Source organism: Scophthalmus maximus, chromosome 13 (assembly GCF_022379125.1).
Source record: "Scophthalmus maximus strain ysfricsl-2021 chromosome 13, ASM2237912v1, whole genome shotgun sequence".
Classification (NCBI taxonomy): Eukaryota; Metazoa; Chordata; class Actinopteri; order Pleuronectiformes; family Scophthalmidae; genus Scophthalmus; species Scophthalmus maximus.
In genome coordinates, this window is record NC_061527.1 from 5701046 (window position 1) to 5728947 (window position 27902).

At 47.1% G+C, this 27902-nt stretch overlaps 1 protein-coding gene across 4 annotated transcripts in view; it reads left to right on the forward strand.

Moving 5' to 3' along the window:
• The first annotated feature begins 4425 nt into the window (after positions 1-4425).
• Positions 4426-27902, forward strand: part of lrp8 (low density lipoprotein receptor-related protein 8, apolipoprotein e receptor) — a 150385-nt gene continuing 126908 nt past the window's right edge. For all 4 annotated transcript variants that reach the window (XM_035648150.2, XM_035648151.2, XM_047336906.1 and 1 more), the window contains exons 1-2: positions 4426-4776; positions 5773-5898. In XM_035648150.2, coding sequence (XP_035504043.2) covers positions 4710-4776; positions 5773-5898 — 193 coding nt within the window. In that variant the 5' untranslated portion in view covers positions 4426-4709. The remainder of the gene's footprint in view (positions 4777-5772; positions 5899-27902) is intronic.

Genomic DNA, 27902 nt, shown 5'->3' on the forward strand with positions numbered 1-27902 from the left:
ATTCCCAGCCGTGCCCTGCCTCGTCTGCTATGTTATCCGATGATGCAACGACGTCCAAATCTCATCCATCGTCTCTCTCTCTCTCTCTCTCTCTCTCTCTCTCTCTCTCTTGGCTGCAGGCACCTGGCCAGCTATCGACCAGACCTCACTCATGGTTTTTTGGGTCACAAGCTGTGACAGTAAAGAGGATGACTCTCTTGTCCTGTATCCAGCAGCGCTCGAACACACACACACACCCACACACACACACACACACACACACACACACACACACACACACACACATGCAGTGGTGCTCCGCGGGAAAGACAGAAGATTCGCTGACCACCAGCCTCGGTTGCCCTCCTCCGACAGCACTGTCCGTTTCAGGGCCGGAGAGAGGCGGAGAGAAGGAGAAAGAGATGACGAGGGGGAATGAGAGACGAAAAGGCAGACACGGGAGATCTTTAAAAGACAGAGGATGAGAGTACAAACCATGATAGTGTGGGAACAAATGAAGAGGGCCAGAGCGAGAGAGAGAGAGAGAGAGAGAGAGAGATAACGAGGCGAAGGATGAACGTGATCGTCTTAACGGACTGAAGGCCTCAGTCGGACTCGCCCGCTGTCCTGCAGCAAAATATGAATGGAAGAGTGGGCTCCAGCTGTGTGCGCAGGGATGAAAGATGGACACAATCTCAGCACTGACCTCAGGGGAGGGGAAGCAGAAACAAGTCGAATGTGAGTGTAGGAACATGATGGCTGCGCGGTATCTCAGTTCGCCGCAGACACACACAGCAGCACGCACACATTTGCTTCCTGTCGGACTTTCTTTGCAAACCACATGGCATTGGTTTGAATTATTTCAAACACACACGCGAAAAAAAACCAATGGCAACATGTCTGCTATCGAGAGCAGGGCGGCAAACAAAGTTCATATCCATGAGGGCCATTCATTTGGCATGCACTTGATCCATTGTTGATATGAAAATATGGTTTACTGTAACTTTGAACATACTTGCGTCTGTAAAAACATCAATTTGGGTTCCCGCTCAGCGTTGCCGGGGCACACAACAAGATTTTAAGCTCTGCGGTCGGATGCTTCTGGTGGAAACAATCACTCGACCTCCCTCTTTAATGCACACGGGGTTGTAAATTTGACCTTATATCCAAAGCAGAAGCAGATATTTTCCAGCACAGATCCTCAACATATGTGCAGAGATGCTTTTTGCACAGTCACATGTACCTATTGCCTACAAAGGCAATAGAAACAGCTTGTCATGCTTTGCAACTCCTCTGTAATAATATGCCGAATGTTTATTATGTTGAAATTGGACAGAAAATTAAGGCACTGCTTCCATATCTTAACATCTGGCCAACTTAACTGGTACATAAACGTGGACGTCTCGAAGCCCGACAGTAACCTACAGTATATTTTCTCTTCTTTTTTTTCCTGAAATCGCCAGCTGGCCGTTGCTTGCAATAATAATAAGCGCAAAAGTAAAAAATGCTGTGATAATTTTCAGCATTTATATTCAGGAAGCCGTTAATTCTATGTATCCAGACATTTTGTCCTTTTTTGGTATATCGTTTCTTTCTTTTTTTTTTCTTTTTCCCAGCACCTTGCTGCTGGCACTTGTCTGGCAAGTCTGAACAGAAAACCTGCTCTTGCTCTTCTGCTCTAATTCATGTCGATGAACTCATTGCTACTGCAGGGTTCCTGCACTGTAGGTTTACCCACACGGGGCAATCCCCTCGTCTTGACGGATTACATCACGTACTGTACGTGTACAGTAAAAGTAGATGCGTGAATACATAAAACATAATGAGCGCACCTCAACGTTATACATGAACTCTCTGAGGACGTAGTAACCAGCTGTGCTCAAATTATTTTTCTTGTTCATGTCACAGACCATATGATGTAGACTGAATAGACGTGGAAATACTAGCAGTTACTGTACTGAACACAAACATGGTGTGTGTATGTATTTTATATTAACATAATATGTAACTACATTCAAAAAGTCATTTTTTTGCAGACAAATACTATGATACCACAAGACTTTCTTTAGAATCTTAACAAGCAAAGGCCGTGCTTCTCTCATGTGGCGCATTATTCCCTTGAGGGGAAACTGTGCAACAACAAGCGCAGGTAAAGCAGTTAAAGTGAAGGTGATGCAAATTCATATTTTTTCTCACTGTTTTCCGAAACCGGTGCCAGCCGTTTTAATGTTTCATTCACACTCTTTTCATTGAATAATGTATAAGGGGCAAAATTTCTGTTTGTTTTGTATTTATACAGTCGTACAATTCATTATTCATGCGTCGATTCAAGTCATTTCATGCACATGAGCCGTGCTGAGCTGCGGCGGGTCAAAGCTGAACTCTGCACCGTGCAGCAGAACAGACCTGTCTGTTCCCTTGTCATTGCACACACTCTTCCTTCAATTCAAATTCTAGTCTTCATCCTCTGAATGTTTGCTTCCTTCACTGCCTTTCTGCAGATTATATGCCCCCAACTCTGTTTCATCAAAAGATGGTCACTGGCTCCCCCCAAGATTACTGTTCAAGCCAACTGAAAATCTGTCAGCCCCATATCCCCCTGGAACCTTACGACAAATAGTACTCGTGTTTTTTTTTCTATATAAAGAAACGCTATTGTAGTTACTCAACTGTTCAATACGCCTCCTTTAGAAGGCGACGACTGAAAATAGCCCTTTTGCCCACAGTAGAAAAAAAGAAACGGCTTCCGCTTCGGGGAAATGAGAAAAGTAAAAGTGAATAAAATATTATATTGCCACTGGTGCCCCTGTTTCTTTGATAGTTTTTGTTTCCCATAGCAACAGTTACTGGAGCTGGAGCTTGAGAGCAGCAGAGTATTATTGTTTACACAGCGATTGGATTAGGGATGGGAATTTGGAATGTTCCAGATATTAAAATGAAAATTATGTCACATATTAGATGACTAGTCTAAAAAGAGGTGGCGGTAAACAGATAGAGAGCGAACGGAGGTGGAGCTGCAACGCAGCAAGAGAAAATCAAGAGTGAAACTGGTATAATGTGGTCACACGTAGAAGATAATGTACGTGCATGTGGTCAATCCATAACAGTTGCTCATATTTTTGTGAAATTGCATTTTACACCGCAGTCTCATTGGAGCCGCTAAAAAACTAAATTTCAATATTGAATGTTGAATAACACTCAAAGGTTTCATTTTAACCTCTGGCTTAGGCTAAGGGTCATTTAATATCTGGTTGTTTCTCCTCAGAAGGGCTGCAAGGCATAGTTTGACATTTTGGAAAATAGACTTTTTGCTGAGAATGAAATGAGATGAGAAAATTGGGACCACTCTCATATCAGTTTTTTGGTCAGGCATTAGGAGACATATAACTAAGCCTAGCGTAGCTTAGCATAATGTTGGGTTGAGGCCTTGGTGGGATCTTGACACCGTGGCTCCACTCCAAGGCTCACTACTGTGCAGACTCTGGCTCACCCATTGGTTTGCGTATTACGGTTAACTTTAAAGCCCCAGTGTGTATTTTTTTTACTTTTCTGGCGGCATCTTGTGGTAGAGTTGCAAACCGCAACCAACTGAGGACACTTTATGGTGGCGCACCGCTAAATTCCATTTCCTGCAGCACTGAAAATTCAACGTGAATGCAACGTATTCTGGACCCGTTTTGTGCAACAACCGTATTCAACTCGACGTAGCAAACATGGCGACTCACGCGGAGGTCGGGTCCATCTCATGTAACTATATTTAACTCATTCAAAGTTGATGGAAAAGAAAACATTGGTTCTTTGTGATGCAGGTGATTATACATATATGAACACATTGTTATGGACAATATATTCAATTTCTGTGAACTAGTTCTTTCTAAATATTACACACTTTAGCTTTAACATCGTGCGCTGTATCGAAGAAGACTTGAAACTATAGCTATTGAAACGATAATACTCCTAAGGAAAATGTTCACTGACGTTATAAATCACGTAAGAAGTAGAGGTTTCCCCCCCCCCCACAGACTTCTATAAAAAAAGAAAAAAAGGGACTTTTTGCCTATTTAAAGAATGTTTATGTACTTATTAATTCTTGCACTTTTGAGTAGTATCTTCATGGTTGAATGCACTCACTGTAATGCACTCGCTTTGGACAATAGCGTCCGCTAAATGAATGTAATGTAATGTAATGCATAGAAAATGCAAACCAGTGAGTCGCCCTCCACTGGTGAGTCCAGAGAATGCAGGCACTGCCGCGTTGGCTTCATTTTCCGGACAAGGTGACAACGTCCATTTTCAATTGTGTTCAACAATAACGACAGCATGCTTGGTATGGGTTTATTAAAAATAATAAAATTAAAAAATATATATATTAGGAGGTGTGGTGCATCCCTGCTCTACATGACGCAGCTGTTCGAGGCTATTACAACCGCTTCCATGTGGTTCGTCCGCCTTTACGCACGTGAACCGCGGGCACAGTCCCTCTCCTTCATCCCGCCCACAAGCGTCACCGCTTCAAATCGAGGGAGAGGCAGAGGCAGAGGCAGAGTGGGGAGCAGAGAGAGGAGCGAGCTGCTCTCACACACTCAGAGCCGAGGCAGCGAGAGGAGCTCCGAGCGAGTGAGCGAGAGAGCGAGAGGTCCGCGCAGGGTTCTCCAGTGGCTTCTTCTTCTTCTTCTTTTTTTTTTTTTTTCTTGCATGCACGGAGCCGCGCGCGTCCCGAGGATCTAAAGATGTGGACGGAAGTCGGCAAGCTCGTGCTGTTACATATGCTGCTCATGGAGCTCCACTGCGCGAAAGGTAAGACGCCGCTGGAGTGGAGGCGCAGTCGCAGCGCGCACGGCGACGCTTCTGGTGGGAAGGAGGGAGGGGAGGAGAGGAGAGGAGGGGGGGGGACTGGGACTGGGACTGTAGCCGGCTGACAGGAACGACTCGTCTCTCAGTGAGTGAGGTCTTCTCCAGTGCTGCGCTATCGACTCCTTCGCCTTCTTCTTCCTCCTTGTCCGTTACGCGCGAGCACCTGGGCTCGACGCGTTCATTCATCCGGGTGGAGTTGAGCCACAATGTTGAGCCATTATTAGGTGACAATATGCGGAAGGCACAGATCGCACAAGCCCGACACGTGTCTGAAGGCAGTAGGCTGATGATGCCACATAACCCCCCCCCCCCATAACCCAAACAGTGCTGTTTGTGGGGATGTGGACAACAAAGTGCAGGCTGCTGCTGCGGTTATTAGCAGCTGCAGTTTTTAAATACGGATTTCGTCGATTTGCCTTCATGTTGAGGTGGCAGCAGGACACCGGTGACGGGCAGCCATGGTCACATCTAAGATTGGACTAATCATAATCATAAGTCAAATGCAAATGTGTCAGTCATTTTTACACGGTTGGGTAGATGAACACACATGTATCACAGCAGCAGCACAAGCCTATAGGAGGAAGATTTAGAGCAGCAGAACACCCAATACTAAGATGATCTACGATTTGTTTCCTGGTTATTTGAAACCTGGTGATTGATGCAATACCTAACCTCCAAAAACTGAAAAAAGCCCAGCAGTGTAAACAGTGTGTTGGTTGAGTCCTCTTCTGCCTCAGTCTGGTGCTTAGCATCTTTTCTGTAAATGACTCTGAATTCACCACTGTTCCTAAAAAGTGGTTCTGTTTTTGTTAAAGCCACTTTATTTGCACTTAAGGGTGTCCTTAACCCTCACATCCTTTTTATTCTGATATCTGCATCCCTTCAAACGTCTGTCCACATTCCCTCTGATCGCCTCGTTCTGCGCCCTGACAAACGCAGGAACTCATACGGAGTCAGAGTGTGAAACCGGGCAGTTTCAGTGCAAGAACGGACGGTGCATCCCGACCCTGTGGAGGTGCGACGACGACGACGACTGCTCCGACAACAGCGACGAGGAGAACTGTCGTAAGTACTGCCGCCTTTTTGTCCGTCAACGCTGGCCGATAAACATCTTTGCTCGCTTCCTAATGAATCTTCAGTGTCTTCCGTCATGTATGTTACAAACAGGAGTCTTGGACTTGTACAAGGACTCCCAATCGTGCCAAGGATCTACGATGCATTCATTTTTGGCACCAGACCCTTGTTTGATTTTGCTTCTTGCTGTTTGATACGAGCTGGCCCGGACATAACTGGAGAGCGTTGTGAGCTGCTGTGGGTGACTCAATATATCCTTGTTGTAACTTTTGAATGAGTGAAGTCGCACTGAGAATAAGCTGCTTATCGTTTTTGCCCGGGGGCCCCCTCTGGAAATCTCACTTTCGGTTGTTATTGTGCAGATGTCAGTGCCCCTGACCGCTGATCCTGGACCGTTTTTCAGGTCACATGGCCGCAGGAATTTTACCCGTTCGCTGCTAGTTTCACGTCAGGTTGCAAAGCATCTGACACGAGGGGAGCTACCCTCCATGCTGGCTGGGTCCGAGCCGGGGGCCCATTTCATAATGATCTCGTTATCACGTCAGCGCTCTTATCGGAGAGACAGTCCACCTCGCCGTACCGTCTCATAACGCTTTGGACGTATGACGGGAGTCATAAATGATGTCACGTCTGAAATGGGGCTGATAAAAGCATTGACATCTCACTGCTAGTGCCATGCAGCGTGCGCTAATGCAAATACTGTGGCTCTTTAGATGTGGCTGATCGCGAAATTGTGTGCTCTTCGGCTGTCAAGGGCGCCTCTTGCTCCAGTGGGCCCCTGGAGTTTAAATTTACATATTTGCATAGACGATAACCGCAGGAATGTGTGGAAAAAGCGACCGGTCACATGCTTGAACTGCCTCTGACTCTGCTCCATTCAGGAAAAAATTGCACGGACACACACAGCCGAGTAATCGGCGCTTAAAAAATTGGCCACGGTGCTAATTGCTTGAATGGGGTTTTATTAGTGGCCAATTGATTCATGACTCATCTTGGGGACCGGTACATACAGAACCCCCCCCCCGCCCCCCCGGCGATTCTCTCATCCCACACGCCCCTCCGTGCTGGCGGCTGCCCGATACCTTGGGACTTTCCCCGCGTTGAATGTCGTGACATTTACGAGTAAGAGACTCATTGACGGGAGAGACTGATTGGTGTTATTGAACGTTTAGTGGGGCAATGCTTGATGGAAGTGGGATTAGATTTTTTTAATGAGCTCCCCTCACACAGGTACGGCTCACTTTGTTGTTGTTTGGTTGGTGGCGTTTGCTCAGAGAGAGACTGCGAAAAAGCCGGTGCTTGAGCCACGAGATGAATGGAATCCCACGGTAGCTGAGCCACTTTGTGTGTGGCAGAAATGTGCAGAAATGTGGTTTTTGCCTACCTCTTGGGCTCGTACGTCACTCTCCCAATCTCCTCCCTACTCGGTCTACTCTATGTTCCCTTTCCCTCTTGCCGTGCCTTAGGCTACATTCACAGTGATATGTTTTGGTCTTAAAATGCATCACTTTTGCGACGTTTTTTAATCCAAAAACCCGGAGACTTTTCTGAAACTCCGGCGTCTGAGTGACCATAAACGGAGACTTTTGGAAACGATGAGGCGGACACGGTCTTATCAGTCACCACGTATAGTTCCCGTGCTCCGGTCACTAAACCCTCTGCCCGAAGAAGACAGACTGCGTCAGCCTCGACCACCTGTGGTAGATGAAACGCGGAGCGCCCTTTTCTGAAACGAGAACTTATTAGCGCGGCCGTTGCCTCAGACTCCGTTCCGTCCTTTGCTCCCTCTCTCCTGTCAATTGTACCCGCTGTGCACACTCTGTTCCTTGGAGGGCTTCAGTTCACAGCTTGTGTTGGAAGTTGGGTCCTGCCGTCTTTAAAGCTGTCTCACTTCCTCGCCATTGTAGCTGCCACTATGCCCCCCCCCCCCCCTCCATTTTTAAATCTCCTGTGGGTACCTTGGCAGTGCGAATGCCAAAGAGGCTATGCCCACTCGTCTTACGTCCACAAAGAGCATCAGCTGACAGGTTGGTTGGAGATAAATCCAACAGCGTGACTCCGGTTGCCGGAGCGATGCTCAGTGGCTGGCGGCATGCCAGCCCCTTTCTCCAGCAGATGCCAGCACTACCTCTGCGCCCCCCACCTCATAAACCCAATATCATCAGCAAAGCTCGGGCGGAGAGAGGGAGGCGGCTGAGGACGAGGAGGAGGAGGAGGAGGAGGAGGAGGAGGAAAAAGAACGGACAGATTTGATTGAGGGGAACAGGGGAGCGTAGAGCGGGGATGATTTAGAATGGAGGCAAGATAATTTGGAAGAATCGCAGCAGCGGGGGGGCAAATGGAGAGGGAACAGGAGCTCTCGCATAATTATGAGGGTAATGGTGAAGTTAGCCCAGCAAAGCCCAAAAAACACATTTTCTGACCTTCCCCTTGGCTGTCAGCGGTCTTCATTTCTCACTTTCAAAATGGAAACCTCATAACGAAAAACTGAAAACCTGCAAAAACCGACAAATGTCCTTCAGTCAGGGTTATTTATCTATAAAGGTTATATTCTATTTGATGAACACGTTCTCTTCGCGCTGGGTTGCTTGTGATGTTTGTTCCAATGAATTACAATGTGAACAGCTAAAGACTTGCGGACCTCTGTGGTTGAACTCGTGGTTCGATGCTACTGTTCTTTTTCACTACACATAGTTTACTTACGTGGGATTTCGGACAATTCAAGTTAAGGAATTTGTCACACGAGTGATTTTTTTTTAGCCCGTTGTTGTTCCATTAAATTGGCTGTTTTTGTCCTACTTTCTGAACAAAATGGTTCCAGTTACAACCGTGCAGTTGTGTTCAGTTTGGTGTCTTCATCACCTTGTTGAAATTCTCCGGGGTACAAACGGTACAAATCCCGCTCAGGTGTAACTGTAACTGTTTGCACGTATGTTTGTGATTGTGAGCTGTAGTGTCTCTGCCATCAGTCTGTAGTCGCCTCACCATCCCCTTTAACACACACACACACACACTTGCAGGTGTCTCCCAGCAGATAGTTCCTCTCCAGCGTTCTCCCTCTAGCAGCTGTATTACAATCTAGTCTTGCTAGATTGGGTTGTCTTTCTGTGCCTGGTCTCTCTCTTTCTTTCATTCTCTCGTCTTCCTCCTCCTCCCCTCTCCCCTTCTTCATTTTCAAACGCGCCTCTCGGAAGATTCCGGTCTTGTTGCCCTGGGAGACGGGATAGTGGTGGTGGGGATCTTGCGCACGCTTGTTGCCGTTCTTTGTGGTGAGCGCAACATGCACATGTGCATGTGCACGCACAGAGACTCTCCACCTCTGCACAGCTCCGCATGACCTATATTTCAGTTGTGGAAAATATACAGGAAAAAAAAAGAAGGCCTTATCATTTTTACAGCGGCTTTAAGTGGATTTAAACATGCCTAATCCAAAGTGCCACTGTAAAATAAATCATCTGCTATCTGAATCTCACGCTGGCTTCCAGCGGTTTCTGCCTCTCTCGCACCGCTCCGCGGTCTCCCCCTTTCAAATGGCCTCGGCCCGACTGCAGTATAAAAACACTGATCGGTGAGAATTTCTCCGGGCCGTTGTCTCTGGTCGTTTGTTCGGTCGATACGCTCTCATCCGACCAAGTACTCGCTGGGTCGGTGAATCGTCTGTGTTACTTCCAGAAGGCGAAAAAGCGCCACATCAATATCCTTCCAGGATTAAGCCATTATTATCTGGGGGGGGGGGGGGGGGGTTGATCTTAAAACAACATATGTTTTACACAACTGTGAACTCACCCAACCTTATGGAGCCGGCGAGCTCTAACTGTTTTAATGTTTAGAGAACATTTCCGAATGTCCGATTTTTTTCCATCAACGGGGGCGATCTGGTGCTTGGAACGGGTTCTTCTCAGGGTTATTTGAACTTTGGTTCCATCGAAGCGAACCGGGCCTGCGTTTCCACCAGTTTGGAGTGGAACCAACTGTCATCGTGGACGCGTCACCAAAGGAGGACGCGATGGAAGGACGTGCAACGGAAGCAAACAGTAGTGGCGAGGTGGCGGAGCGCATCGGGAACATTTCGACTGTTGCAGATATTTTTTCACCTACAAAAAAAACAAGCATGGACCAACTTATCACAATGAGAACCAGTTTTTATTTGGTCCAACCGCCTTGAACGGATCAAGGTGTTACGAAACCAAAACGGAGCCTGTTCCCTGTTTGTGTCTACCAGGTAGACTGCACTGTGTCCAATTCAGTGAATCCAGTGATAATGTCCCCCCCCCCAGCGGCCGATCGATTGCTTGAACAATAGGTACAATATTAGTTGACCAATATTTTCTTTGGTTCACTACAGTTTTAGAATTCATTAACAATCGCGTGATTAACACAGCATTTGCAATGATTGGTGGTGCTGCTTAATTAATACACGTACTGATCGATGGCAATGCTATTGTGCTCATAGTCACTTATTTCGCAAAAATGCCAAACATTTCCTGATTACAGCTTCTCAACTGTGAGTGTTGTCATCTTATGTTTATTTTTATGTAATCCCCCCCAAAAAAAACTTTACATTTTGCGTCGTTATTTTGATAAAACAAGCATTATTAAGATGTCACCTTGGACTCTAGGAAATTACGATCGTGCCCTGCCTATGTGTCGCCCACTGTCAGCGGGAGTTGTCTAAGTCAGTGTGAAGTCAGAGGATATGAAAACATTCTGAATCATAAACCCTCAATGAACCGAGAAAAACCTAGTGTTTTGTAACAGTTACAGGCCACGGGATAGGAAGAGAATATATAAGGGTGGGAAGAAAGTTCTCTCTCTCTCTCTCTGTGTGTGTGTGTGTGTGTGTGTGTGTGTGTGTGTGTGTGTGTGTGTGTGTGTGTGTGTGTGTGTGTGTGTGTGTGTGTGTGTGTGTGTGTGTGTGTGTGTGTGTGTGTGTGTGTGTGTGTGTGTGTGTGTGTGTGTGTGTGTGTGTGTGTGTGTGTGTGTGTGTGTGTGTGTGTGTGTGTGTGTGTGTGTGTGTGTGTGTCACAGCAGGACAATGAGTCTTAGCAGGTCTGAGAAGGAGAGCGTCTCCTCTGCAGTCTGAGACCAGCTCCCCATAGGGGAAACATCACAACACATTTCACGCCACTGCTGTGTGTGTGTGTGAGCACAACACACACACACACATGACACTGTAATAAGAGACTGCAGAGAAGCGCTTCAGGCATGAAAGGGATAGAACTGGTAGACTCACAAAATACATTTTAGTCACCTGCTGACACCCCCTCCCCTCTCCACGCACACACACACACACACACACACACACACACACACACACACACACACACACACACACACACACACACACACACACACACACACACTGCTCTCTGTAGCCCAGCAAGGGGCGCATATTTAATGCGAGTATGAGGTCAAGGGGACCGCTTGCTTAATCAATTACACACTAACACACACACACGATACTGTGTGACATACCACTCGCATATATTAAAAACAAGAGAGACACAATGCCTCTGAAAGGCCAACGTACACACACACACACGCAAAGATTCAAAGTGAGGGTCGGCGCAAACGTTCATCATATTAGTACCCGGTGCAGTTTTTCTCTCTCTCCAGAGACGGAGAGCCACTGCTGTGCTCTGTGCCCTAGTGAAGCGCTGTGGGACTCTGATTCACATGTGTATATTTGTGCATGTGCTTCATCTGGTAGGCTTTGTGTGCGTGGAGAGAAAGCATTTCATAAACAGATGGCAACACAACTCACACATGTCACTCATGTAGAAATAGAAAAAATGTAGTTAGATTATCATCTTATTCCAGTTTTTCTAGAATAAGGAATTATTCCCAAGATTTTGATTGTGCAAAATTTTGTTCATGTGCTTTTTAAATGTTTTATTATCATCTTTTTGAATGTGTTTGAGAACCACTACTTGAAGTGATGGCAACATGGGAACAAACACCATATATTATTGTCCATATCAGATCATTTTTTCCGGAGTAGCCCTTCGTAACGCTAATGCTCCAGTATGTTGGGCATTCCACTGTTATGAAATGAGAACTTCTGGCAGCTCTGAAGCTAAATGCTGAAGCTGCACATGCTGACAAAATTTTGAGAAATTCACAGGATTGCTCATTAGGAATATTTCATGCGATTTAATTCTTAATAGACGCCTTTGAATTCCAAAAAAAGAGCCTCCTTCAAAGCTACATTGTGTCATTTTTGGACTTTTCTGGCGGCATCTGGTGGTAAAGTTGCGAACCGCAACCAACCGAGCACCCGACAGGGGACAGTTTGCGGTGGCGCACCGCTGATTCCATTTCCCGTTTCCGGCAGCGCTGAAGATTTAACGCGAATGCGACGTATTCTGGAACCGTTTTGCGCATCAGCCGTATTCAACACGACGTCGCAAACATGGCGACTCACACGGGCGGTCGGGTCCCCACCTCATGTCACTATATTCAACTCATTCAGAGTTGACCGAAAAAAACACCGGTTCTGTGTTGCAGGTGATTACGTATTCATATGTGAACACACAGTTATGGACAATATGTTCAATTTCTGTGAGTAAGTTCTTCCAAATATTACACACTGTAGCTTTAAATATGATGTCGTCCGTTGACATGGCCAAATATGCGCCGGGGCGCCACCTTTCCCGGACACTGTATCATGCTCTACAAGTTAACAATACCTGGTGTGCTGAATGGGTGTTGGGTGCAGCGGTGCAAAACAGCAGCAGGGTAATTTTAGCTGAGGTCAGTTCTGGCCTGAGGCATTTGCTCTCTTTCTCTCTCTCTCTCTCTCCTTTCCCAGCCCTGGTGCCTCTGTGTACATTTATTGGTCTTGTCTTACTTATTTCTGCCCACCGTCCTATCTCTGCGTCCGATACCCTGCTCTGTCCTTCCCCCTATTGAAGTGATGCCTTTGTGTTGACACGAAGAGCCAACCTGGCCAGACCTGTAAACCGCCTAATGCATTATACATTATAGTCTGGAGATGTATGAGACATGTATATTTTCCAACAGCCGGGGCATATAGGAGGACCTGCATCCCCTCCGGTGCATGTGCGTGTGAGTGACAAGACAGACGTGGGGAGAGAAGGGTAAACATCGCCAGTCGCTCACGGCCTATAAGCCCCACGGACCAAGGTAGCAAATACTGTCGACAAAGGCCAAAAAATCAAATAAAGGAGGATAAATATTACAGTCACCAAGCGGACAGAAACGTAACCGCAAATGCTGCCGCGTCCGCCGAATGCGTACGGTAAATATGAGCAACTGCTGGCCAGCGTGGCTGCGTATCAATTTGACATGGGGTTAATGCCAGTGTTATACCGTACCCACCGCCGGACCAAAGAATCTATTGCTCACGTGTCTTGTTTCTGTTGACTGACCCTCCGTAACGAGAGAAAAACTGCTCTTTGTTAATCGGTGGCTGCGTAGCGAAAAAACACAACGAGCACACGTGAGAGTGTCGGACGAACAGCTACTGTGGAAACTGTCCATCACACCGACGGGTGGTCGGCGCCTGCGGCACAGTGCCGGTGTCACTGACAAGTCAGGGTGTATTACTGGTTTATTTATTGCCTTTTTGTGTTTTTGGTTTTTGCTGCTTTGACCTGGGCCGAGCGTGAACATCACACAACTGCCTCAGAGTTATGAGAGCCGCGTTGAGTCGAGCCAACATTAGTAGACGTGTGCGTCCTGCCGAGAACAAATCTTACAGTAGATCATTTGATACAAGGGCAGCATTATTTTTATACTAAGGTTGGTTCTGGACACTCAACTGTGAGTTTAATAGAGGTGAGCCTTCCACAAGTTCCAGTTAGTCTCACTATAATATGCACACTTACAGAAACTCTTAACCTGACTTTACCTACATTCGACACATCACATTAGCTGACTCATCATTGGCTGACGGACCAGTGACGTGTCAGAGAACTCGACTGGTCCTCCGGGGCCTTCAGAGATGTTGACACCCCCGGCGGGGTCGATGCTGCGGGTCTGAGGAGTGAAACTTTGGAGTTATCTCCGTTTCAGTAGTTTGTTAATTCTCTCTCTCTCTCTCCTGTTTTCATCATCTCTCTTCCTTCCTGCGCACAGCTCCCCCAACATCTGTCCCGTCTGTCAGAATATGCGTTTTTTTCTGGCGTTGTGTGTCTCCCCTGCCGCAAAGTCGACCTCTGATAACACTACAATCCTCTTTGCCTCACCCTGTGTGTGTGTGTGTGTTAGATACGTCTCACTCTCTTTGTGCCTATGTTGTTGAGTTGTGCTGTTGTTGTCACCCCCCCGACCCAGCCGTGTCTGACAGGGTATCATGGCATTAATCCCCGGCTCAGATTAACCCAACGTCTTCATGCGCCTCCGTTTTTAAAAAAAAATTTGTTATTATTTACATTTGCCATAATCCTGTTTTTTCACCTTGCGCTCCGTCGCCCCGGCGTACGCAGTCAGCGAGCGGCGTATGAAATGACAGCGCAGAACGCCGATGAATAAAACATGGACTGCTAATACCAGTCTGCCGGTCGGACGGGCGAGATAGGGCCCCCTTGAGTTCTTGAGTGTCAAAAGTTCGCATGAGAAGTCGTACACGGAAGTGAGAGAAAGTCTTTTTCTCTGTTCTGGTTCATTTCTCTCCTTATTCTTTTCCTTTTGTCTTTGCTCCTCTCCTCTTACTCTTTTTACGTTGTGTGCCGTTCTCCCCTCCCCTCTCCTCTCCGTCCCCGCCTGTGGCCGGACAACGAGCCGTTGGTTCGCCCTGTTTGAGTCATTACATCCCAGCGGCTCGTGTCAAATAGACACGAGACGCCAATTCTGCGCGTGTACTTGTGAATTTGTTCCCGTTCGGAAAGAGTCCGCGTCTCGGCGCCTGTTTGTTTTCAGATTGGGTGAAAGTAGATTTTTTTTTTCTCGCCTGCTGCGCGGAGGCGGATTGGAAAGAACCTCTGAAGGTGTCGAAGAAAACAGAAACAGTCTGTCAGGAAAAAAAACGTGTGTACGCTCGGAGCTTGGCCCGATACCTCTGCATTATTGCATAAGTCAGCGGAGAACAGTCACAGAGGCTAAAAATACATCCCGATAACAAAGACTGAATTTATTATCGAGAGGTTATATAAATCAATTATTATCAATTATTCAAAATGTGATAATCATAGCCAGTCAGCGGCTGAATAAACAAGTACATTTTGGAGTATTCTAAAAAAATAAACACACTTTCTTTATTCTAACTCAAGTATTTTACTTTGCTGAAATCATTACAATCGAAACCAAAGTTGTAAACCTTGTGAGTATGCAACCGATGAAAAAGAGCCACCAAGAATCTGCAACCAGAGGTCGAACCTGTAGGCTGGTAAGATATCGATTATTGGTGCTCAAGCTGACTGATATGCATTTGCAGTAGAATTAAGAACGGCGCAAACTCCCGACACAAAACTTCCAAAGACTGCGGACGTCCACTGTGGTGTGCGGCTGTTTCCATTATTTTGTCCACCCCTATTTAAAGCAATAAATGTAGACATCCTCCAAAGTTATCACACAGCTCAATCCGTAACGCAAAAAGAACAAACGTCCCGTCCACAATTTTGGCTCAGCGTGCGAAAATGAGAAACAGAAAGATTGGATTCATGTTTTATTGCCTGGAGTGACAGTCAAGACACACTGTAGCCAGTGATGGGACTGCTCTTTAACACAGGATCTTGGGGATTGACAGCCTTGAAAATATTAGCTGAGATCCGACACAACCCGTTTGTTTTTTCTCTCCTCCATGTCTCACTCTTGTCCTTAGTTTGCACTCTCTCTCTTTTCGTCTCTTTGTCCCCTTCCCTTCATCTGTCTTTGGAATGAAGCTGTTTACGTAGATTACACACACACACACACACACACGACTATCTCCTTCACACACACGCCTCCTAAGCCTGGGAGTGAGTGAGGGGATTGTGCTTGTCAATCGCCGCAGGGTGTTGGGGCGAGGTGGCGGACGGGGGAGAGCGAGAGAGAGAGGGGGTATTATTTGATGATATTATAGCCAGTGCTCAGTAATGCCGGTTATCATAAAAAAGCACTGTGACACAATGCTAATGTAACACTTTCCTGTGTTACTTGAAGTGTTTTCTGCGTGTGTGTGTGTGTGTGTGTGTGTGTGTGTGTGTGTGTGTGTGTGTGTGTGTGTGTGTGTGTGTGTGTGTGTGTGTGTGTGTGTGTGTGTGTGTGTGTGTGTGTGTGTGTGTGTGTGTGTGTGTGTGTGTGTAACCAGAGCTGATTGAGGATGAAAAAAAACCAACCTCTTTTGTTCTGATTATCCTCTGAGGCCGTTCGTCTTTTTAGTCATGATGAGTGGAACGTTGGAGGTGTGTTAGAAGTAAAAGAAGAATCGAAACGGCTGATGCGTGCCGTGGTTGCCGGAGCAACATAAGGAGTCTCTCAGGATGTATTGATGTGCGAGCTGCACTTCGCCTCGCGCGCTGAAGGTGTGCGGCGTGGGGAGGAGGAGCCAAACGCAGAGCGAGCGAGAGCGGATTCCTCTGGTGGGAGGACTGATTTCCCCATCTGTTTTCTGCTTGTGATGGAAAGGTCTTTTTCTTTGGATCGTATCTCCTCATCCTCTGCCTCCATCGTCACCTTTTTCGAGTTCTCTGTCGTTCTTCTTTCCTGGCATTGGCCTTTTGACCAATGAGGACTCTACCTCCCTCTACTCTCCACCCCCCCCCCCGCATCTCATTATGCATCATTGGAAGCATGCTCTTGAATGTTTAGAAGCACGGCGACGTCTTCTCAATGGGCCATCAATGCTTTCCTTACCCCTCACACACACACACACACACACACACACACACACACACACACACACACACACACACACACACACACACACACACACACACACACACACACACACACACACACAGACACACACAGACAGACAACATCACACTTAAAAAAAGATGCATTGACAATCGGTTTCGGTGTGTGCGAGCATGATGAACAGCGCTGTGTCCTCGCATCCAACATCTGCATTATCTGGTCGAGTGCGGTACTCCCTGTAAGAATTTTCACACTCGATTTCTTTTTTCGTATTTTAACAGAGCTCCTCGTGATTCCATTTGTTTTTCCGAAATCACTGTCTGCATAAAAAAAAAACAACACGCCTGTGCGTAGGATTTCTCACGAGTGTGTCCTTTCTGTTTGTATGCTCGTGTTGTTGATGTTTGTTTGCATTGGACAGGCGTCGGAGGTTTTATTATAATCAAATGCGTCGAGGTTAATCGGCTTTAAATTTTTAACATTTAACAAGAAAAAAGTGTGTAGCGCTGCACGTCGGCACACAAATACAAGTATATGCAAATGACCACACTGGCATGAGCAGGCACTGCACGTATGACAAAAGAAATGCAGCATACCTCTTTCTCTCTCTTTAATAGTTCTCTCATACCAAACAAGCAAAGTGAATGTTCACGTCAAATATTTGAATTCGAGCAAGTGGCGCATCGCGAATAGAGCGAAGTTTGCGTCTACTCACGAACCCCCATACACATATGAAGTGATCACAAACTACAACAGGAAATCAGAATGCGAGCGCCTCTCCGTCTCTCCGCGTCACGTATCCGCGCACTTCAGCATCAGCTTCGCAGGTCGAAGGAGGAATTCTCTGACCTTTTCTCTGACACGCTCATCGCAGAACAAAGCGGCTTTTGTCCAAAAGTGATTTACCTTTTTTTCGTCTGCCGATGTCGGCATGCGCGGCGGCCACGGCTCGCCGAGGCACTCCTCCTTCTAGAAATATCGATTTCGCAGAAGTGGTGTTTTGTCTTTTGATGCGTTAACTTTCATTTTTTTTCTTCTGTTCGTGCGGATGGATCGCGTTTAAAAGCTTTTCACTGCGGAGGTTCAGTACCGTCCTCCATCTTCTCCACTTAGCCAGTTAGGCCCCGTGCATTTCCTTCTCTTTCACTTAGCGTTCTTCACTTCCCTCAGGTTCTCCCACCCAGCAGCTTGTTGACCCTCTGAGCTTCATTTGAGATGCCGTCTAATTGTACTAGTACAAGTGAGCTAGAACCTTCAGTCTGAAACGTCGTCACACTCATCCCATCGCCTCCGTTTGGTCGGGATGAAGGGGGAAGCACTGACTCTGTTCATCCGGAGCCACGGCCAGTGACGGCGGAGTGAATCCCAGGATGCTGCTGTGGCGCATCTGCAAATCTCTTGCGCCCTGTTTGCTCACCGACTCCCACTTCTGCGATGCGTGCTGGGCTCAGGTGCGGCCGCCACTAAATCCCACAACTGTATTTAATCCCAGCCAGTTGATATTTTTTGACAAGAAAATCAAATTAAAAGCGTCTCGTAGAGGAACAAGCCAGATAAAAAAAGCCCGCGGTGTGTGTTATAATGGCCCCCTTGGGTCACCTCTCGGAGATTTTTAGACGCTAGGGAGAAAACTTTATACTTTCAACTCACCCCTTCACTAATATTTGCTCCGCCAGCTGTGGAAGCGGTTCCATCCATTACACATTTAACCTCCGAGGTTGTTCCCGAGAAATGACATGAAAAGCGGCGGTACGGTGAACGGGCGCGACTTCAAGCTCACAGAATGTACACTGCTACACGCCCAAACTGGAATCGCACACTCCTTTTAATTCTTTTTTTTCTACTAAACTATGCGACACACGTGCGACCGGACTCGCACGGAGCCAGACATAACACGCGAGCCGTTCTGCATGCAGAGGACCCAGTGACCCGGTTGTGACCGAAAGCCGCAGTTGAGCTCAACGGACCCATGTTGTTGATGTGTCGTCTCTCCCCCCCCCCCCCCCCCCCCCCCCCCCCCCGACATCCCTCCCGATGACACATGACGGCACTTGGCCTTTCGCGCGCCAGGAGCTTCTGATTAGCCGGATTGGATGTTAAGGAATCATTTTCAAAGAAGATTCGTTTGCACAGACTTAGAGTCCGAGGAATTGGACTTAAAGGGACTTGGGACTCGGATTCTGAACACCGATGCTGTTTTTTGTCAGGGTGGACCGCCTCCTGCTCCCCAAACAGCAGAAGTGAAAAGCTATTTAGTGGGCAAAGACAATATCCCTTTACTTTGAGTAGAGGTATTGATCCCACAACACCCCCCCCCCCCCCCCCGACTGTGTAAGAAAGAAGTGTTGTGAAGGTGAGCTGCAATCAAAGCAGCCAGTTTTGTGAAGATGCCCTCAAGTCTTACTTTTTCCAGACACACACACACACACACACACACACACACACACACACACACACACACACACACACACACACACGCACACACCTTCTTTCGGCCAGAAGTTTAAATCCGAAAAATAGTGTCAATTATAACGTGTTTTCTGCCGCAGTCCAGCAAATTGAATCCACCCGACGTCGTCCGTCACCATTTTCCATCTTCGTCTCCACCGTCCTTTGACATGACTCTGCATGAGTTCAATCCTTGTTCAAATCGAATAATTAGTTTTCCATTTGCCTTCTGGTTCTGCCGGCGACGAGCCGAGGGAGGGAGAGGCGATCTCAGGTCGTCCTCCGTAATTAAGACCCCTCACAGTTTCTCTATTCGCTTTCTTACTCCTTCTGACAGTCGTGGATTTTTTTCTTTTTCAAATTGCACAACATTGTCCTGTTAAAAGGGCCCAGACCTCATTTACCTGTAAATCTAATTCATTAGATGCCAGAAAATTATAGTTTTTAACTCTACAGGATTGTTTTTTACAAAATACAAATTGGGCATTCACTTGCTCCACGGAAGGTCCCGTGTCCCGAGTTGTGAAGTCATTGTTCCGACTTCAGGAACAAATGAATGAGAAAAAAAAGGACCAGGATCAGTTGAATGTGCACGTTAACGAACAACTAACCGACCACCAAACCAAATCCTTAGTCCGGTGCTGGGGATAGTGGGGGGATAGTGTGGCTGAGGGAACTGGCGGAGCGTGACCGACACAAGTGTGTGTGTGTGTGTGTGTGTGTGTGTGTGTGTGTGTGTGTGTGTGTGTGTGTGTGTGTGTGTGTGTGTGTGTGTGTGTGTGTGTGTGTGTGTGTGTGTGTGTGTGTGTGTGTGTGTGTGTGTGTGTGTGTGTGTGTGTGTGTGTGTGTGTGTGTGTGTGTGTGTGTGTGTGTGTGTGTGTGTGTGTGTGTGTGTGTGTGTGTGTGTGTGTGTGTGTGTGTGTGTGTGTGTGTGTGTGTGTGTGTGAGATCCCGGGGCAAGGGAAGACATCGCCCCGTCAGAGTTGACCGAGGCTGAAATACCACCAGGTGAATCGACGTCCCGGCAGAGAGCAAGTGATTAGCCCGGTCGCTGTGTTCCCCAACGGTTCACAAACCTAACAGAGTTTGATTTTGTGTGTGTGTGTCTGCGAGATTGTGTTTTCACGTGCTCCACAGAGCATAGAAATGTTGTATTTTCATGTGAATGCACTCGAGACACATCTCTAATCAAGAGACCCGTGCACTTCGTAGAAAATCCAGAGGGAAGACGAACTCGGAAGGTCGGTCTGAGTAAAAATCCAGTTGCACGAGGTGGGTAGCTCTAACAGAGGCGGAAGGAGAGGGCACAGCGGGGAAACAAGCGGGCAGGTGAAATAAATTCTGCCCTTTTTTAAATGTGTGCTTGGGAGATTTATGGAGGGATGAAAAAAAAGACTATGATGAGATGATTTTGAAAACTCTGCTTTCCCTGGAAACCTGCAGCAATCGTCATGAACGCTGGACTTCCTTCGCACGTACACAGGAGAAAATATTCACATCGGAGAAGCTTGAAGCAGTAGCTTGGTGCGAAGATGACGTGGCGCTTACTTAATTCATCAGTGCGGCTAAATCATCAGAAAGATTGTCAAAAACCACTTTCCCTCACACGACTAACTGTTTTGCAATTGGCAGTTTTTCCCCATAGTGTTAGTTGGACCAGGCACAGAAAGCCGATCTCGGGTCGCTTTGGCGGAATGGCGACGCGCTGCCACACTCACAGCCGCTTCTGTTTCCTCGTCTGGTTCAAGTTTTCATATTTTTTTAATTTATCTGTTGCAAGAGCCTGTGTGTTCGCTATGTCTGCTAGATATGTCTGAACTAGGCGAGTTCTATAATTGCAGGCAGCTACAACGACAGAGCCCATGGTTTATGTGTTTGTGTGTGTATTTACTTGTGTGTTTGTGTGTGTGTGTGTGTGTGTGTGTGTGTGTGTGTGTGGCAAGTCTGTGCTGTTGACCTCAATTTATCACGTTAGCGCCAAGTCTCCAGAGGGTCCACGGATATGTGTTCAAAGTTAGGAAGCCCCTGGCTAATTGATTTCAATGAATAGTACGTTTATACTTCACTTATTAAATTACACTAACATGCATAGGGGAGTGTTTGGTGTGTGTGTGTTTGTGTTTGTGTGCTTGTGCGGGACAGGGGGGGGGGGCGTTGGGGAGGGTGTTCAGTGGCAATCTGTACAGTCTATTTTAATGAGATCAATGCTTTCCTTCCTGCTTCCCCACATGGTTCACGTAGTAGAAGGTGTGTGTGTGTGTGTGTGTGTGTGTGTGTGTGTGTGTGTGTGTGTGTGTGTGTGTGTGTGTGTGTGTGTGTGTGTGTGTGTGTGTGTGTGTGTGTGTGTGTGTGTGTGTGTGTGTGTGTGTGTGTGTGTGTGTGTGTGTGTGTGTGTGTGTGTGTGTGTGTGTGTGTGTGTGTGTGAGATAAAGGGAAGGGGCTTCAGGGACCTTGGGCTTGATAAATCTTTAATCACGTGCATGCTCTCATGTTTCATTTAATTGCCCCCTTAAATCCATAAAAGGATGACGGCATTGTGGTCTACAAACTTGTAGTGTGTGTCTGGGCATGTGTGTGTGTGTTTGTTTATTTGTGCGCACGCGTGTGTGTGTGCGCGTTTCATTTCCTTCATCACAGTGCAGATGTGATTCCATTTGTTTTACAGTAGATGTAGGTCACATGTGTTCTTGTTCATACTGTACGGCAGCGAGCATTACATCTTTCTTTTTTTTTCATATCCTGCTCTATATATTTCTACGCCCGAGTGTGTCATGGTTCGGCTTCCTTTTGTGATGGATGTTGGAATCATATATTCATTATACATATGCTGTATATGGCAGTGACATGTTTTTACGCTTTCACGCATGAGATGATCTATACTCTCCTGTTTTGTTTTGTGTCTGGACGTATATGTACATATGTGGTAGGAGGCCTGAATTTCTGGCCGCCGCTTTGATGTTTTTCTTACATCATGAATGTTGCTCTCTCTCTCTCTCTCTGTCTCTTTCCTCGGCCATCATTTGAAGTCCTTCCCTGTCTCTCACCCCTATGCCCCCCCCCCCCGGCGGGTGCTTTTTAACCCACAGCAAGAACTTCTCCTGTTCTTTACCAGCTTCGACGTTTACACACCTGCCTAAAATCAATCTTACATTTCTACAGAGATAGAAAGAGATTGATTGATTGAACTGATCAATGGGGCCGTTTGCTGCACTCGGTAATTACACTTCATGAACTGAGGGTGTGAGAGAGACAGACGTTCCTCGGGCGTGTGTCTGTTTCACCGCAAAAACAAAGTTAACGAACTGGACCATTGACTTGCTTTCTGACACTCCTTCACCACCATCGGCGGAGTTGATAGCAGAGGGAATCTTCCGTTTGCAGTGGGTAGAGGACGGAGTGAGGTTTCTTTTCCTTCATGTAAATATGTTACGCGAGTGAAATGGGTGAACGCACAGTATGTACAGGTCTACAAGTTTTTCCATTGGGTATCGAATTAACAGCAGTTTAATGACCTTCGACTGGTTTTCCGAATAGTGAAGAGAAATGTCTTTGTTCTTGTTACGTACCGTAATTAGTAATTGTTTGTGAGTCATTCACAGGAAGCCGGTTCAGCAGCTTGGACCAGTCATTTTAGTTCCTGTTATCAAATACATTTACACAAAGGAAACGCATCGGGATGTCGTCTGGTATCACTGACCCAAATCAAATCTTGCAAAAATGCTGCAAAGTGACGTGCATCCAGCCAAGGGCTTCGTCGGTGTGCGAGCGTCTTCATTCTGTGCGTTCTGCATCCTTTTATAACTGTGTGTGTGTGTGTGTGTGTGTGTGTGTGTGTGTGTGTGTGTGTGTGTGTGTGTGTGTGTGTGTGTGTGTGTGTGTGTGTGTGTGTGTGTGTGTGTGTGTGTGTGTGTGTGTGTGTGTGTGTGTGTGCCTACATATGCTTCTGAGGTGTCGGAATGATGAAGAGTTTCCTGCCGTCTGTGTGGGTATTCGTGTGTGCGTGTGTGTGTGCACATTACAGAGTGTGTTCGCAGAGATGGTCATTAGCTGTGAGGGACTGTAAAGCCAGTGACCCCACAGTCTGAAATGGAAGAGCCGGACCTATTCCTGTTCACCCCGCAGACCCCAGACTTCTGCACTAATGGACTAAAGCCGCCATTGATGGGCGAGGGAGAGACACGTGGGGCAAAAAAATGGACAACACACATACACACACACACACACACTCACACACACGCTCTCACAACCTCCTGTTCGTCTCCACCCCCATCCAGGAAGCTTTACATTGCTTGGGACAATAAAACAATAGAAAGATCCAATGGAAAGAAACCTCGTGTTACGTAATTACACATACTGCAATCGTTTGCCACGCGACATGCCCACAAAGGCCAGAGTCTCTGCGCTGCAATGTTCACGTCGACAGACCGTCTCCATCCCTCCCCGGACTGCGGCGCGCAGTCGGTAATCAACGTCCCCCGTGAGTCGATGGTTTCGTTCTGGTGTTTGCGCGATTGGGACAGCTGCGGGCTGCGGTCGCGACGGCTAAATTAACTCGAGTCCCTCGGAGCTTTTGTGATGAGCGAGGCCAGCACGCGCGCAGGCAGCGCCGAGGTTTGACCGAACGGCAGCGGCGGCGGAGTGCTTTTGAGACCGCACACGCTTCGGTGAAAGTTGACATGGACCTGGTGGGGGAGCGATCGAAGCACGCAATCTGCTTTCTCCAAATCAGCCCAACTAGCCGGGGAAGCGTGGTAATGAGGAGATGATGAGATTTTGCTTTTTCTGCCGCACGGCCGCTGCAGCTCTCTCCCTCTCCCTCTCGCACTCCCATGGCCACTGTGCATTTGTTAAACAGTTTGTTTGCTTCTAGCTCTGTTTTTTTTTTGAATTCTAAGTCTTAGTTCCCCTCCATCCCTCTCGCATCCCTCTGTTCTTCCCTCTTCTAACTTTATTGGGTGCAGATAAGATGTAAAGACAAGATTTTTTTTTTGTGAGCCTTTTTAACCTTTTGGTTTATATCCTTATCAATTTTAAACTCGGGGGCTATGACCTTTGATCCGACAAACAAGTGACCAGTGATTCCCCTAGGTTTATTGGTTTTGGGGGGGGGGGTTAGGGTTAGGTTTCACAAATAACGTTAAGTTTCATCCACAATCTTTTATACAGGGATAAAGAATTATGTGTATAAGGGGAGTGACCTTAAATTACTTCTTTATATTATATATATATATATATATTAATTATATTTAAAATAAAAAATAAAAATGATTAAAATGAATTTGACTTTTAAGGGGGGGCGGGGGCTCTCGTTGGAGGGGCGGGGCGCCGCCCTAATTCAATGGTAGGGGAAACACTGAGTGACCTATAGACTGCATTATCAATCCTCATAAAAATTAAAATCAGCTGCCGCCATAGTTTTATTTTGAGACGTGCAGGTCACGGAAGCAGAGGAGGATGAAGAGGAAGGTGAGAGACACGACAGAACAACAGAGAAGCACACTGAATTTTAAAGGCCGTTGTATCCAAAACGTAAATTTCGCGCTTAAAGTCTCTTGCAAATTGCCTCCGTTACCACTGCGATATTTTAAAACTGATTGGGAAACAGAACCATTGTACACAGTCACGCGTCCGCTTAGGTAATAGACCCAGTGTGTCTCCGTACGATGCAGCAGTTGTGCGCTCTCGGTCTCAGTGCACCTGCTGCTTTGGGGGAAAGAAAGGACGATGATGGATGGGAGGGGCGGATGAGCACTTTTTCCGTGGAACTGGCTCGGCTGTGTGTGTGTGTCCTCTTGTCTGTCTGTCTGTACGTCTACGCCTGAGGCTAAAGGGACCGGGGGGGGCCGACGAGCCACAGATCATTTTCCCCCTTTTTTTATTGGGGCGCAGTGGCGACTTGAGATGCATGGCCTCCTGTGACCCAGATCCATCCCTCCATTCTCCGTCTGCTCCTTCTCATTGGCACAGCGGCATGAGATCAGAAGGAGGGCGAGATGAAAGACGGGGGAGAGAGACAGAGAGACAGAGAGACAGAGAGAGAGAGAGAGAGAGAGAGAGAGTGAGAAAGAGAATGGGTGGTGAGGGAGGAAAGGCGAGGGGACAGTGCGTTGAATCTGAAGAATGGAGGTGTGGGTGTTACTGAAAGGACATTGTGTTACAGCTGAGCGTGAGGAGCTACACATGCAGGGCAAGCTCCCCTGGAGATGTCCCGCGTGTCGAGAATGCATCCGGAGAGTGGCTGAGGAAAAACAGTACAAAAAGTAGCCTTTTCCAGGTGGTGACCCATCGTACAGTATATGCACTCTGCGCTCAGAGCATCAGCAGTCTTCATTGTTGTTCAACACATTCCCTATAGCCCCTTACCCCAACCGCTAACCATCACAAGTGAGTGACGAACCCCAACTCTTACCCTACGCTAAATCTCATCCTAACCCTTACACTCAAACCAAGTCTAAGCCCTCAAACAGCCCTTTCAAGTTGTGGGTACCGGCCAAGATGTCCTCAAAATTATGTTTTTGAACCAAAATTGGCCCCCACAACTATGACACGATGACATGAAAATGACATGAAAACACACGCACGCATACTGTATACCCGCACACTATGATTTCAGTGTCTCCACTATACAAATATTGGTTATTATGAGTCATGATCATGTTTTATTGATCTTTTTCTTTTTTTTAAACCAAAGAAATGATTAGATATTAAAAACTAAGTAGCAACTACGTCTACAGGTTTTTTGACAGCTCATGAGAAAGATCGTATGAAGAGAAGTACTGGAGCGATAAAGACAACAAGAAAGAAAAGAATGCCACACCGATTACGTACTCATGATTCCATGCTCCATCTGGGCAACCTAGTTATTTTTTTCAAGGGGCATTAAAAACTTAATTTCGAAGCTGAGAGCTATTATAGTTGTAGTTGTTTATTTTGTAATTGTATCCATCTGGAAAGCAAATAGTGCAGCAGCACTGGTTGGGGGGAAATTAGGCTTCTCAGAAATCTTATTAGGAAGTGCACAGAAGTTGTCGGTGCTGTTGCCTCCTATTCCATCACTTCAGTTAAATATAAACTACGAACGTTCACGTTACCTTGACCGTTACTTGGTCGAGGTCAGTATCACTGCATACCACCGACAATGGGGTGAGACAAGTTCGTGAATACGACACTGTGTTAAATGTGATTTTTGCCGTTGTTTGAACATGCGGGAGGTTGCGAGTTGCTTCATCGATGACATGGGCAGTAGGTTGGGATTTGAGGCGGCCACAGCACATATCCACTGACTTTCACAAAATCTGACAAAGGCAACCGCCTGGTTGCAGCAGTGCAGGCACAAACGGCTAAGGCGAGGCTGTGTCCATTTGCCCGGTCCTTACCTTCTGTGGCGGCCATCTGCCCCCCCCCCCCCCCCCCCCCCCCCCCCCCTTCCTTCACTTCACAATTTCTAATCCAATTCTCTAATTCACATTCATTGTTAAATCTGGCAGTTGCATTTATAGGGCTGGCATTTGTGTTTTTTTCGAAGCCATATTTACCAAAGCAATTTACATAATAATAACAACTGATTCTTTGCACAGGCTTTTTTTTGGTTTGCAGCTCGGTTTGCTTTGGCCCACCGGGGCCTGGTTTGGCTCGGTTTGGTGGTCTCCAACGCCCGGACACATCCTGCCAATGCACTTGCGCAGATCTTGAATCTGTCCAGTTCAACGGGAATCCTGCACCCCCCCCCCCCCCCCCCTCATCGCCCCCCCCCCCCCCCCCCCCCCCCCAATTTCTTGGGAGGTGTGAAGGTTATCGCATCCAAAAGTGACTTTCTGCCACCCCCATGTGAACTGCTACTGTGGAGGCCCATCTGTCACATGGAGAGGGAGCGCCATTTACACCCAGAGACCCACGCACACATACACACAGCACGTCGTGCTGAGGCAGGGGAAATGGCTGATTATCCCCGATGAGATGTGTGCGTGTGTATGCAGTGAAGCAATGCGAGGGCATGGCGAGCAGCTGAGCCCCCCGCTTTGTCGGAGTCGAGAAACACTCGAGTGGCAACCGTCATCACATTGTATAATATAGCAGTATACAGGAACACCCCCCCTCCAATTTGCACAATGAGGCAGTGTTACACGCAAGCACGTTTTTTATCCACACGCCCCTAAAAACCCCTGGTGTTTCTTTTGTCGGCGTGATTCTGCTGCGTGGTCTTGTGGTTTGGCTGTTATTGTTCGTTCTAGGTTCAGATTGGACGGGACTTCTGCGAGTCGTCCAGGATTTGTCCTCCTACTAAAGTATGGCCCATACATCTTTATATGCGTGTACGTGTACTGGCCTCAGCGTGAGCACCGGTGTGCCAGACCGAGTCCTCACAAATATATATTAATCAGCGGAGACATCAAGGTGAACTGTATTCCCTGCAGCATCCCCCTTCGCACTCTTGTTACACACACTCTTGTCACACGCACACCAAAGCCGGCGGACCATGTAGGCCGTTATTAAAAAGCCCACTGACCTCCATCTAAACGGGCCTAAACCTGAATTATACTGCTGATGAGAAAACACTCATCCTTCACTATGTGGTTGTCACCTCATTAAGCAAGATGAGATCGCAGTCGGCTCCTCCCGTCCTCTCCGAAAGCCTCGTGCAGCTCCCCTTGTTGAATATCGTCAAGTGAAATGTCAGGAATCCTGGGGAAAGAGATACGGATGAACTGACTCTGATCCTGGAGTTTTTCCTTTTCCAATTTGAGGTA